The sequence below is a fragment of the Camelus ferus genome, chromosome 11 (genome assembly GCF_009834535.1).
Source record: "Camelus ferus isolate YT-003-E chromosome 11, BCGSAC_Cfer_1.0, whole genome shotgun sequence".
Classification (NCBI taxonomy): domain Eukaryota; kingdom Metazoa; phylum Chordata; class Mammalia; order Artiodactyla; family Camelidae; genus Camelus; species Camelus ferus.
In genome coordinates, this window is record NC_045706.1 from 71,600,060 (window position 1) to 71,614,131 (window position 14,072).

The window sequence follows — 14,072 nt, forward strand, 5'->3', positions numbered from 1 at the left end:
AATCCCATTTTATTTATTAAATAAGTGAGAATTTTAAAATAAATAAGCAGAAATGTTGGTTTCCGCTTAGAGCAGATTCTACTGAAGAAAAAAAGCTAGATTCTATGTTCTCTGTTGAGAGAGGGTCAGAAGTGCTGTTTGAAGAAAAACGTGCTTGTTTATTTTATACCAGAGAATGCTCTTACGTCTTCTATTGAACTCCACTTTCTTTTTTCTTACTTTTTTTTTTTTAGTGAAGTGAAATTCACAAAACATAAAATTAATCTTTTTAAAATTTACAACTCAGTGCTGTGTGGTACATTCACAGTGTTGTGCAACCACTACCTCTGTTTAGTTCCAAGGTATCTTCATCACCTCAGAGAACACCCCTGCTCACTTAGCAGTCTGCCTCTATACCCCAGCCCCAGCAACCGCAGTTTGTTTTTTATCTCTATGTATTTCCTTATTCCAGATATTTCATATAAATAGAATTATATAATCCGTGGCCTTATATGTTTGGCTTCTTCCACTTAGCGTGTTTTCGGAGTTCACCCACATTGTAGCATGGATTGGTACTTCATTCCTTTTTATTGTTGAGTAATATTCTACTGTATGAATAGACCACGTTTGTTTATCTAGGGCCATTTTGTTTTTGTTTTTGTTTGCCAGAGTCTGAACTCCTTAACTGTTTTAAACTACTTCTGATTCCTTTGTCTTCTGTTTCTTCCCCCCTCCCTCTTCCACTCCCTCCCTCCCTTCCTTCTTTCCTCCTTCCTTCCTTTTTCCTTTCTATTAATAGACTTTTTTAAAGAGCAGTTATAGGTTCACAACAAAATTGAGCAGAAATATCAGAGAGCTCCCGTACACCTCTTGCCCCTTCATAAGTACAACTTCCCTCATCGTCAATATCCTTGTTGTAATTAACAAACACACACTGACATTATCACCCAAAGTCAGAGTTTACCTTAGGGTTCGCCCTTGGTATTGTACATTCTGTGGGTCTGGACAAATGAATAATGACATGCATCCACCACTGTGGTATCACAGAGTAGTTTCACTGCCCTAAAAAAACCTCTGTGCTCTGTTCAACCCTCTCTCCCCTCAACCCCTGGCAGCCACTGACTTTTTATTGTCTCCGTAGCTTTGCCTTTTCTAGATGTCCTGTTGTTGGAATCATATAGTATGTAGCTTTTTCAGATTAGCTTCTTTCATGTAGTATATGCATTGACGGTCCCTCCATGTCTTTTCATGGCTTGATAGCTCATTTCTTTTTAATGCTGAATAATATTCCATTGTCTGGATGTACTGCAGTTTACTTATCCATTCAAAGAATGTCTTGGTTGCTACCAGATTTTGGCAATTATGAATAAAGCTGCTTTGAACATTCGTGTGCAGGTTTTTGGGTGCACATACTTTTTCAACTCCTCTGGGTAAACACAAAGGAGCATGATTGCTACACTGTATGGTGAGAGCATGTTTAGTGTTGTAAGAAACTGCCGAACATTCTTTCAAAATGGCTTTACCACTTTGCATTCCCACCAGCCATGAATGAGAGTTCCCGTTGTTCCACATCGTCACCAGCATTTGATGTCAGAGTTTTGGATTTTAGCTCTTCTGATAGGTTTGTGGTGGCAGCTCATGGTTGTAATTTACTTTTGTCCAGTAATATGATGTGGAGCATCCTTTTATATACTTACTTGCCATCTGTGTATCTTTTGTGAGATGTCTGTCCATTTTTTAATTGGTTGTTTTGTTGTTGAGTTTTAAGAATTATTTTTTTGATGTGATTTTAAAAGGGATTGTTCCTTACTTTCCTTTTCTGGTATTTCATTGTTACTGTAAAGCCACTGATTTCTGGCTGTTAATCTTGCTGAATCTCCTGCTACCCTGCTGAATTCTTTTATCAGCTCTAGTAGTTTTTGTGTGGAGCCTTTGAGGTTTAAGAATTCTTTGTATGCAATGGTCTCCCCTTATCCACATCTTGCACAAATATTCACACACCTTAGAGTATTTAAATTCCATTTTTTCCAGCATTCTTACTGAGGGAAAGTGTTACACAAGTATATATTCTGGCAGTTGACATGAGCCAAGGTGCTTGATGCTTAAGTCATTAAGTCATAATTCAAAGGTGACTTTAAAAAGAGACTGTTGGACTATTTAACATCACCAAGTTTCTTCTCAGTTTCAGCCTAGTGAAGGTTGTGTTTGCTGAGTGTTTGAGAGGAGGGTTTGATTTTGTAGATGTCTTTAAAATGAACATGGGGCTTCACTATATCCATTTTGAGTATGGGATAAGTGTTGTATTTTATTTATATTGCTCTGTTTTTGACTAGGTAGACTTTCTGTGTAACACTATGATTTTAATTCAGTGGTTGATTGGTATGACTATATGTAGTTGTAAATTCCCTGATCAAACATTAAATCCTTATTAGAAATAGTGAAATTGGAGGAGGAAAAGCTGAAGGAAGACAAGGGGATAAGGCAGAGGGAATTCTGATGGATTCGCAGGTGGCTGCTGCAAACCCTTTTTTGAAAGTAACAGATTTTATATTAAAAGCAAGTTATTGTCACTGTTCCCAGAGGGATGGGAGTAGCAGATGGCCGTTTCCTGGTACAGGTGATGGATGTGTGTGGCTTTGCTTCTCATTCTCAGGTCTGAGCTCTTTCTATTCAGAGCTGATGAAAGGACTGGGTGCCGGGGGACGCCTCTGGGAGCTGCTGGAGCGAGAACCTGCGCTTCCTTTCAATGGTGGGTCTGAAATGGGTTTGTTTTTATTCGCTAGGATTAATCAGGTGTGGTTTTAGACAGATCAGCTTCCTGCACTACCTGTGAAAGATGAGCATGACCAGGACGTTGTCCCTTCCACATGACAGGGACAGAGTCCTCAGAGGGGTGGGCAGTGAGGAAGGACGGTTGCTGGGGTGCTGCTCTGGGGCCTGAGGGTGTCCCTGGAAGCCAAGGGACTGACCACACAGTGTGCAGCCACTGTCTGCCTCCTTGCAGGTAATTTGTTTACCACAAACAGCAGGATAGAAGTGAGGGCAGCTTGGGTGCACAGAGGAAGGCCCTGGGCCAGTCCACCAGATCTGTCTTCCTTAGTGATTTTGATGTTTGTGTGGAGGACAGAAGGAAAGGAAGAGGGATTACACATACAAAAGCCTCTAAGTTGCTTGGCTTTTGGAGGTGGGGTGGAGGATGCTGGTACCAATCGGCTAGAACCCTCTCATCAGCTGCTTCCCTGGAAGCTAGTACTCAGGAGAGCCGTGTGGCCTGGGCCAACTAGCGAGGGCACAGGAGGATGGCCGTGAGCAGTAACCAGTCCCAACCACTCACTGATGCCTGGGACATTGTTGGGTAGCCCCGGCCAGTAAGGGAATAGCCAGGACTCTCCTGTAGGATTGGCTGGAAGAGAGAAGCCCAATTGTGAGAGATTGAGCAGCCTCTCCCAAGTCAGTAGCAAGGTAGGACCAGGACAGAATCGGCCTCTGACCCCTTCGAGCTCCCTGGCTGTTGTGCAGCACCACCTGTGCATCGTCATTCTCTCAAGACCTTTATTTAGAGGAGGTGAGAGAAACCCTAGGCCAGGGGGACTGCAGAGGCAGCGGCACAGGGAGAGGGCAGCTGGTTGGAGACCGGACTGCTGGTCAGCATGGGCAGGTGGTTGTCTCTGAGCCTCAGTGTCCTGTCAGCAAAACTGGGACAGTGACTTGTACTTCTCAGGGCTGAGGGAATCAAACAGGATGCAGATGTGTAGTGCCTTGTACCTGGTGGTGCAGAGCAGCTCAGGTGAGCATTAGACGGAGGCTTCTTCCTGACGGGCCCAGTGGGAGCTCGTGCTCCAGGACCAGCTGCGCCGGGCCGCCATCTGTGGCCAGTTAGGTGGGAGAGCCGAGTTCAGCTTCTGAGTGTGATCTCTGCACTGAGTAATTAGGATTCTATTTTATGTTTCAGAGGGGGTCGTTTTAAATGAGAAAAGCTTCCAGGGTGCTTTGGAGTTCAAGAATGTGCATTTCGCCTACCCAGCTCGGCCAGAAGTGCCCATATTCCAGGATTTCAGCCTTTCCATCCCGTCAGGGTCAGTCACGGCGCTGGTTGGCCCAAGTGGCTCTGGCAAATCGACAGCTATTTCCCTCCTCCTGAGGCTGTATGACCCCGTTTCTGGTGAGTGGCTCACCTCGTTGTAGGATCGGGGGGGGGGCTCTCCGGAGCCCTTCTTCTCCTGCGCCCTTGGAGAGGGTCAGATTATGCAGAAACCTGGTAGTGTGAGAGTTCTGAATGCCAGGGGGTTTGTTCTCAGGAAAGGAATCTCTTAAACAAAGGTTTCACTTTTCAGGCTGTGACAGCTCATACAGAAAGCCTGTCAGGCATGTTGCATATCTACGAGTCCAGAGTGACTTCCTGAATTCCACCTCCTCATCGTCCATGCTGGTGTCCCCTTCTGATGGGAGGCCCTTACTGGGAGAAGGGCTCCGAGCAGGCGCCTCACGAGCTGCTGAGCACCGGCGCCCGCGGCAGCGCCCTGGGGTCAATGTCTCTCCGCACCAGCTCCCATTTTGGATTATGTTGGCCGCTGCCATCACTATCATGAAGGACGATTGAGTTCCCTCAAGGTGTACAGTTAATTTTGTTGGCTAAGGTCACAGAGATACATCTGATTATTTGAAAGCTCTGCCACGATGTCAGTCAGATTTTAGTTGCAGATAACAGAGTCCCCTCCAGCTATGTTCATGCAGGAAGGTGAGCTGGATGGATGAACTAGGTGGGCTAGCCATGTAACCACTGCAGGGAGACAGGAGGCATGGGAGACCCAGAAGGTCCCTTTTGGCTCCGAAGTTCCCTAGAATATGTTGGTTTTAGATTCTGTTTGGAGATTCTGAGTGTACTTTTCATCTTTAAAAAACTAAGTCTGGAATTTTCCCACCAGATCCTTTCTGTGTTTACGTCCTTCATTGACCCCAGGACACTCAGTGACTCTTTCCTTTCCTCTCTGCAAGGAACTATCAGTCTTGATGGCCGTGATATTCGTCAGCTAAATCCAGTCTGGCTGAGATCCAAGATTGGGACTGTGAGTCAGGTAAGAGGAGGGGGTTCCATTTTTATTATATTTTCATTTAAAACTGCTTTTGTCGTTTGTTTTTTCCTTGGTCTTGAACCTCTCAAAAGGGAAGTTTTCCAGATGTACTAATGTAATCTCACAGGGCAAGTTGTTTAGAGTTGTAAATAGTGCTGTTTCCTGAAGACCTTAGGCACTAACCACTTGAAGCACTGGCGTTTCATCAGTAGCTGGGGACTGACATCACTTTGTAATGCAGATAGTCTAGGAAACTGGGGGAGAAAATGACACAACCTTTTAGCTTCTACTGACTCTTCCCCAATTCCCATTTTCACTACTAGCCAGTCTGCTGTTTTACATAAAGGGTTTCAGAGATAAGCAAGCAAAGACTATGGCAAGAGCCGGGGGCCCCTTGCAAAGAGGTTGCAGATTTCAAGAGTGTTAATGTAATATGGTCTTTTTGATGAGACTGTTTTCACAGGATCACTTGGTGCAGGGAAATTTGACACAGCTATTTGTATTTTTATTACCAGGCTATGTGCACAGCAGACAGACCCAAGCTTTCCCCCAGTTCTGGGCCTCTCCCTCTAACGAGCACCCCCTCAGACCTTATCGTCAGCCCCACTCCGCTGTGTGAGGGGCAGGTGGGGCAGTGACGGGGCTGGCTTGGTAGTTTAAGGATCACAGCAATGCAGTATCTTCATTAGGGATGGAGAAAAGAAACTGGAAATGTATCTGCTTTTCAGGACTATTCCACAGAATGGTTTTGTTCACTACATAATGATCAAAGGGTCAATCCAACAAGAAGAGGATATAGCAATTATAAATACATGTGCACCCAACGTAGGAGCAGCTCAGTATATAAGGCAACTGTTAACAGACATGAAAGGCGGAATCGACAGTAGCACAATCACAGTGGGGACCTGAACACCCCGCTTACGTCAGTGGACAGATTATCCAGACAAAAAAATCAGTAAGGAAATACAGGCCCTAGATGACACATTAGACCAGATGGACTTAGTTGATATTTCCAGAGCATTCCATCCGAAAGCAGAGAACACACAGACTTCTCAGGTGCACGTGGAACATCCTCCATGATAGAGCACATGTTGGCCTACAAAGTGAGCCTCCTAAATTTAAGAAAATTGAAACCATGTCATATCTTTCCTGACCACAATGCTGTGAGATTAGACATCAACGACAAGAAAAATACCGCAAAAAACCACTAACGTGGAGGCTTAACAGTGTGCTACTGGGCAGCCGACGGATCGCTGGAGAAATCAAAGCGGAAATAAAAAAATATTTAGAGACAAATGAAATCAAAGCGGACATAAGAAAATACTTAGAGACAAATGAAAACAAATGGCAGTCCAAAACCTCTGGGACACAGCAAAGGCAGTTCTCAGAGGGAAGTTGATAGCAATACAGGCCTACCTCAGGAAACAAGAAAAATACCTAGTGAACAACCTAACCTTACACCTCAAGCAATTAAGAAAGAAGAACAAATAAAACTTTCCATGTTAGAAGGAAAGAAACCATAAAGATTGGAGCAGAAATAATTGAAATAGAGACAAAAAAAAAAAAAAACAATAGAAAAGATCAGTGAAACAAAAAGCTGGTTCTTTGAAAAGATAAACATCACTGATAAACCGGTAGCCAGGCTCATCAAGGAAAAAGGGAGACGGCCCCAGTTAATCAAATCAGAAAGGAAAAAGAAGCTACAGCTGACACCAGAGGAATGCAAGGGCTCATAGGAGGCTACCGTGGCAACTCTATGTCAACAAAAAGGACAACCTAGAAGAAATGGACAATTTCTTAGCAAGGTACAATTTGCCAAGACTGAGTCAGGAAGAAATGGACATATGAACAGACCAGTTACCAGCACTGATACTGAGTCAGTCATTGAAGAACTCCCCACAAGCAAAAGTCAGGACCAGATGGTTTCACAGAGGAATTCTACCAAACATTTAGTGAAGAGTTAACACCTATCTTTCTGAAACTGTTCCCAAAAAGTGCAGAGGAAGGGACACTTCTGAACTCATTCTGTGAGGCCACCATCACCCTGATACCAAAACCAGACAAAGATATCACAAAATAAGAAAATTACACACTAATATCACTTATGAATATCGATGCAAAAATCTTCAACAAAATACCAGCAAATCGACTCCAACAACGCGTTAAAAGGGTCGTACGCCCTGAGCAAGTGGGGTGAACCCATGGATGCAGGGGTTTCTCAGTGTCTGCAAACCAGTGTGATGCCCCACATCGACAAAATGAAGAATAAAAACCACATGATCATCTCAATAGTTGCAGAAGAAGCTTGTGATAAAATTCAACATCCAGTTATAAAAACTCTCCAGAAAGTGGGCACAGACAGAACATACCTCAACGTAATAAAGGCCATGTGTGACAAGCCCACGGCTAACATCACAGTCAGCGGGGAAAAGCTGAGAGCATTTCCTCTAAGTTCAGGAACAAGATAAGGATGCCCACTCTTGCCACCTTTATTCAACATAGTTTTGGAAGTCCTAGCCACAGCAATCCAAGAAGAAAAAGAAATAAAAGGAACCCGAATTGGAAAAGAAGTAAAACTGGCACTGTTTGTGGATGACATGATACTACACATAGAAAACCCTAAAAACGCTACCAGAAAAACACTAGAGCTCATCAATGAATTTGGTAAAGTTGCAGGGTACAAAATTAATATACAGAAATCAGTTGCATTTCTATATACTATATAAAATATAAAATGTAAAAATATAAAAAGAAATTAAGGAAATAATCCCACTTACCATCGCATCAAAAAGAATAAAATATCTAGGAATAAACTTACTGTAAAACTCCTAAAGGAAACCATGGGCAGAACACTCTTTGAATAAATCACAGCAATGTTTTTATTTTTTTGAACCAGCTCCTAGAGTAATGGAAATAAAAGCAAAAATAAACAAAGGGGACCTAATTAAACTTAAAAGCTTTTGCACAGCTAAGGATACCATAAACAAAATGAAAACACAACCTACAGAATGGGAGAAAATATTTGCAAATGATGTGACTGACAAGAGACTAAAATATACAAATAGTTCATACAGCTTAATACCAACAAAAGCAAGCAACCCAGTCAAAAAATGGGCAGAAGACCTGAATAGACATTTCTCCGAAGAAGACATCCAGATGGCCAACGGGCACATGAGAAGATGCTCAGTATTGCTCATTATTAGAGAAATGCAAATCAAAACTACAATGAGGTACCACCTCACACGAGTCAGAAAGGCCGTCATTAAAAAGTCTACAAATAATAAATGCTGGAGAGGGTGTGGAGAAAAGGGAGCCCTCCTACACTGCTGGTGGGAATGTAAATTGGTGCAGCCACTATTATCTCCTTAAAAAACTAAACACAGATTTACCATATGATCCAGTAACCCCCCCACTTCTGGGCATATATCCAAAGATAACTATAATTTGAAAAGATACATGCACCCAATGTTCACAGCAGCACTATTTACAGTAGCCAAGACATGGAAGCAACCTAAATGTCCATCGACAGATGACTGGATAAAGAAGATGTGGTCTCTATATACAATGAAATATTACCCTTTCATAAAAAAGAATGAAATTATGCCATTTGTAGCAACATGGATGGACCTAAAGATTATCATATTAAGTAAGTCAGACAAAGATAAATATCATATGATGTCTCTCACATGTGGAATCCAAAAAAAAAATACAAATTTTATTTGCAAACCAGAAATAGACTCATGGACACAGAAAACAAACTGTGGTTACTGGGTGAGGGCGGAGGGATAGATTAGGAGTTTGGGATTAATAGACACACATTACTGTATATAAAATAGATAAACAACAAGGACCTAGAGTATAGCACAGGGAACTAAATTCATTTTCTTGTAATGAGCTGTAATGGAAGAAAATCTGAAAAAAAAATGCATGTATGTGTATAACTGAATCACTTTGCTGTATACATGAAACTAACATTGTAAATCAACTACATTTCAATAAAAAATAAGAATTAAAGTGGGGAGGATATAGCTCAGTGGTAGAGTGCATGCCTAGCATGCATAAGTTCCTGGGTTCAATCCCCAGTACCTCCATTAAAAAAAACAAGTGAATAAACTTGATTACTTCCTACCGCAAAAAAAGAAAGACAGAAAACGAATTAAAAAAAAGAATAGTTCTGTCCAAATGCCCCGTTCCTGTCTGCTTTGTTTATGTTTCAAAAAGTAGTAGATACAGATGGATTCTCCCTTAGTGGAAGGCAGGCAGCTGGGAAATGCAGACCAGCTCGGTCTTCCTCCTGAAGGAGAACTTGCATTTGTGGAGGGCCTACTGCGTGCCAGTCGTATGGGTCATAGGGGAATCCCATTTCCTGCAGCGTGGGGAAACTTTAGATGATACAGTCAGTCCTGCTCATGGTAATACATGAATTTTTAAATCATCCAGTGGGTGAATTTATGGAGCATGAGGAAGTAGAACCAGGAAAACAGTATATACTCTTTGGGAGCAGTTTAATCAGATATAAGTGCTTACTAAGCTCCCCTGTGTTTCCTAGACAGTTGAAATTTGCAATGCATTGTATTTCCAATTCGTAGGAACCAATTTTGTTTTCCTGCTCAATTGCGGAGAACATTGCTTATGGTGCCGACGACCCTTCCCTGGTGACTGCCGCGCAGGTGGAGAAAGTGGCCTGCGCAGCCAACGCAGCTGCTTTCATCCGAAACTTCCCTCAAGGATTCAACACCGTGGTTGGAGAAAAGGGCGTGCTCCTTTCAGGTACCTTTTTGTTATTACTGCTTTGTAGCAAAACTCTGCTCCAAAAACTCTCCAGACATTTCGTACCGCAGTGTAATTTTCTAATTAGGCTTTTGTCCTTAGAATTGATGAAATTCATCTTTTTCACTTTCTGAAATCTCTCTTGTTTGTGGACAGCAACCCGGTTTCCTCCACTTTCTACCCCAAAGGTATTTCCAGATTCTCACGGGGTGTCCCACTGAGGAGTACTCAGCCACAGCCGCTTTTTCTCGTCTGAGGAGAGATGTGTTTTGCAACTCGAGATCCTTGAAAATTGTAGAAAATGAGACAGATACCAGGTGGCAACATGACTTGCTGAAGGAGGCAGAGCCCGAGTCAGGAGCAGAAGTGCAACGAAGGAGCCCGTTACTCCCTACTTTGCAGGTTCTGTGTTGGACCCAGAGCCGGCAAACTTCTTCTATAAAGGGCCAGAGAATAAATATGTTAGGGTTTTGGTTTTTTAAAAATATTTCAAGTTTTATGGGCCACATGTGATCTCTGTCACACAGTCTTTGTTTCTTTTTTAAACAATCCTTTTAAAATGTAAAAACCATTCTTAGCTTGAGGCTGTGCACAGACAGGCCCTGAGTCAGACTGGCCCACGTGCAGTCCTCGGTTCCCCATCCTGGCGAATGAGGGACTCTCAGGCGTGCGCTGCTCTCTGCTCCCTGTGACGTCGTTGGGGCTCACCCAGCAGGTCAGATCGCGTCCCGGGGCCATGTTTCCCGGAGGGAAGGAGAAATGGTTCTGATGCTTTAGAGTGCAGAAGGGGGACCAATAATAGGGAAATAAAATTTTGGTTAAACACATTGTTTTTTATTACAAATATTGAAATGTGCTTCCTCTCACGATGTGAGCCCTCTGTCACTGCAAGTGTTGAAGCAGAGGGTGGACACCGTGTCAGTGCAGAGGCTGCCAGGCTGGATTGGAGCAGCAGTGCTTTCCAACTCTTTTTGCTTGAACTTAAACGACAGAAAATTTAACACAAATGTTTTCAGTTAATGGTGTGTGATTTTTTCAAACTATAGGCAGTAGATAAAAAATGTTTTTGCTAGATCGGGAAGTTCCAGGAGTAGAATTACATATTGTTGTGCACGCGTGAAGTGCTGCTCCATCTCTGAAACATGTCCTCGGGCAGGACACCGGTTTCGGCTGCTCATGGTGAAATGATCAGGCAGGGGCGTGTGGGGTTGGGAGCCACCTGCACGCTGGCCCGCAAGCACATCACCTTCTCCCTTGGAGCGGCTTCTGCAGGTCCCTTCCGCTACCGGGACTCTCCAGCTCTGTTCCGCAGTGGAAGTACCCGAGGTTTCGGTGCGCCGTCACTCTCTGGGCGGGAGAAAGGCCAGCCGGCGGTAGGTGGGCGGTGCGCTGGGTGGAACCGGGGATTCCGCAGAGCTGGCCCCCGCCCTCGCCGGCGGCTCTGCCGACCCACACAGAGCGCTGAGCCCCCCAGGCAGAGGGCTTCGGAAAGACCGTGCCCTTCTTCCTGCCCTCGTCGGGAGCGTGGGCTTGCCTGTCTGCGGGCGGCTTCTAGCGGCACCACACAGTTCAGTCTAAATGATTAACTTCTTTTAAGTGAAATTGTGTGTATCAAGTACTATTAATAAGTATGTTCAGCCAATACAATCAAGCAAAAAGGAATGCTTTCGTCACCAAAAATGGAATTGAGTTTTCTAAAATGAAGTAAGTTGGGAGGGGTGAGTTCTGAGTACTGCTCTCTGAGGCTTTACTGGTGGTAACTTAGTGTCCCCTGGGAGGAAGGAGAGAGGGTGGTGTGAAAGAGAAACGAGGAAGGGAAGTCAGCAGCTGTCTGACCTTTTATGTTTCCCCTACTCACCGACCCCCCCAAGTCTGCTCCTTGGTTTAGTAGAATTTGAGTTTTAGAAAAGGGGGCATTAGAGTGGCTGACTCCATTTGTTGCCTCCAGCTTCATACAAACACACACACCTAAACACACACTCCCTCTCTCTCTCTCTCTCACTGCTCCATGTGCCAGCTGTCCCGCGGGGCAGGGAAAGGAAGAGAATAAGGTGAGGGCGGAAGAACCGAGCAGCGCGCTGAGGCAGAACAGCAGGCTGACAGAGCCCATCTCACTGATGTCCTTTGCGCCCATGCAGCTCACGTGCCCTTCAGAAACCTCTGAATACCTTGAGTTCCCCGCTCCCCTGTCCCTGGGGTGTTCTGTTGCGGGGGCAGCACTTGTGTGGTTGAGAGCACAGCCTCCTGTGCAGCTGAGGCCTTGGCTCTGCTGCTGACCGACCGGGCAGGTTCTTTGTGCCAGTTCCTCATCTGTGAAAAGGGAGTTGCTGTGGGACGTGCTTGATGGGCTTGTTTTTGAGACTGAATGAGATAATACATGTAGTGCCTTTAGAACATGCCTGGTGCAGAAGGGTTCCACAACGTTCGCTCTGATAGCAACTTGTTATTACTAGCCTTTAGACTGATGAGGAAACAGTGTGTTTAAAACATAGGTTTCTGCTCTCCCATCTGTCTCAGCTATGACTGGCTGGGAGAAGCTACCTTCAGATTGCCACACAGCTTAGAAAAGCCTGTTACCAAGAATTTTTGTTAAGGCTTTCAGTTAAAAAAAATAAAATGGTCATTTTCAGGTGGGCAGAAACAGCGGATTGCAATCGCCCGTGCTCTGCTTAAGGTAAGCCTGAAGCCCCTTGGCTGGGGTTTTTTGTGTTGCTTTTAATTAGGGACCTTGTAATTTGTAATATGCTATTTTTCTTCTTCTTCCTTTTTTTGGGGGGGAGGGTAGGTATGTGGCTGGCAGTTCTGGTGAAAGGGGAGTTGGGTGTTCCACCGAGTACTTGTCCAAATGTAACAAGTATTTCATGAGTATTAGGAGCACAGTACTGTGCGAGCGTTGCCAGATGGAGAGGAGTTTAACACATGGATCTTCCACGAAGAAGTGTACAGTGTGGGAGGTATAGCTCAGGGGTAGAGCGTGTGCCTAGCATGCACGAGGTCCTGGGTTCAATCCCCAGTCCCTCCATTGAAAATAAATACATAAATAAATAGAAACCTAATTATCTCCTTTCCCCAAAATAAGTCAAAAAATAAAAAGATAATCAATTAGAAAGATTTTTAAAAAGACGCATATGGTCTAACTGGTGAAAGTGATTATATCAAAATAACAAAACAATGCAAGTATAGCCTCTTATATGATCAACAACCACCTGCCAAACTCAACAGTAAAGACTTGAAATACTTAAACGCAAGACTCCTGAGAGGAGAGGGGAAAGCTGAGAGTCATGGACATTGTTTTTTTTTTTTTTTTTTCAAGAAATAACAGCCTTCCCTTTGTTATATAATTGCTCTGCTCAGATTTATTGGTGATTTTTTAAACGGCTTTTTTAAACCTAATTTACATATAAAATTCACCAGTTTTAAATGTACTTTTCAGTGACTTTTAGTAAATTTGCAGTTGTGCAGCCATCACACAGTCCAATTTTAGAACATTTCCGTCACCCTGAAAAGATCCCTTGTACCCATTTGCAACCTTCCCCCAACCTTTCCCAGCACTCTGCTTTCTGTCTGTCTAGATTTGCCTTTTCTGGACATTTCAGATACAAGGAGTCAGACAGGATGTGGTCCTCTGCAGCTAGCCTCTCGTACTCGGATAGCATCGGCACTTTATTCCTTTCTGTCGCTGAGTTACATTCCTTTGTGTGGATAGACCACAGTTTGTCCATTCACTGGGTGATGAGCATTTGGGTTGTTTCCAGTTTAGGGCTGTTGTGAATAGCACGACTCTGTGCGCATGTATTTGTTTGGGTGTGTTTCCATGTCTTATGGGTAGGTTCCTAGGCAGAGCTGGAATTTAACATGTTACATACCTTGGCTTGCTCTTATTTTCCCTCAGTGTTGTGTGTCCTAGTCCTAACTAGACTATGAGCACGACCTTGACAATCTAGACTCTGTCTAAGTAACCTTACGTCCCCACCTCACACTGACTGGCCAGCAGGGCAAAACTGCATTAGAAAGACTGTCCAGCTCAGTGATGACTGTGATCATGGTTTCAAGTCATCTCTAACTCTTCTATTTATGAGCTTGTCTCACTTAAGAGTTTGTGTTCTTTTTTTGTAGTAGCTTAATGTGATATAAGGCACATGCTATAAATTCACCCATTTAAAGTACAGCTCAGTGTTAGTGTATTCAGAGTTGGGCATCCATCACCACAACCAATTTTAGAACATTTTCATCACCCCCAAAGGAGACCCC

At 43.8% G+C, this 14,072-nt stretch overlaps 1 protein-coding gene across 2 annotated transcripts in view; it reads left to right on the plus strand.

Moving 5' to 3' along the window:
* Nucleotides 1–14,072, plus strand: part of ABCB10 (ATP binding cassette subfamily B member 10) — a 33,944-nt gene that overhangs the window by 17,185 nt on the left and 2,687 nt on the right. The window contains exons 7-11 of one of the 2 annotated variants that reach the window (XM_032491857.1): nt 2,633–2,728; nt 3,932–4,141; nt 4,975–5,054; nt 9,641–9,821; nt 12,452–12,495. In XM_032491857.1, the coding sequence (XP_032347748.1) occupies nt 2,633–2,728; nt 3,932–4,141; nt 4,975–5,054; nt 9,641–9,821; nt 12,452–12,495 (611 nt within the window). The other variant, XM_032491858.1, reaches the window with a different exon arrangement.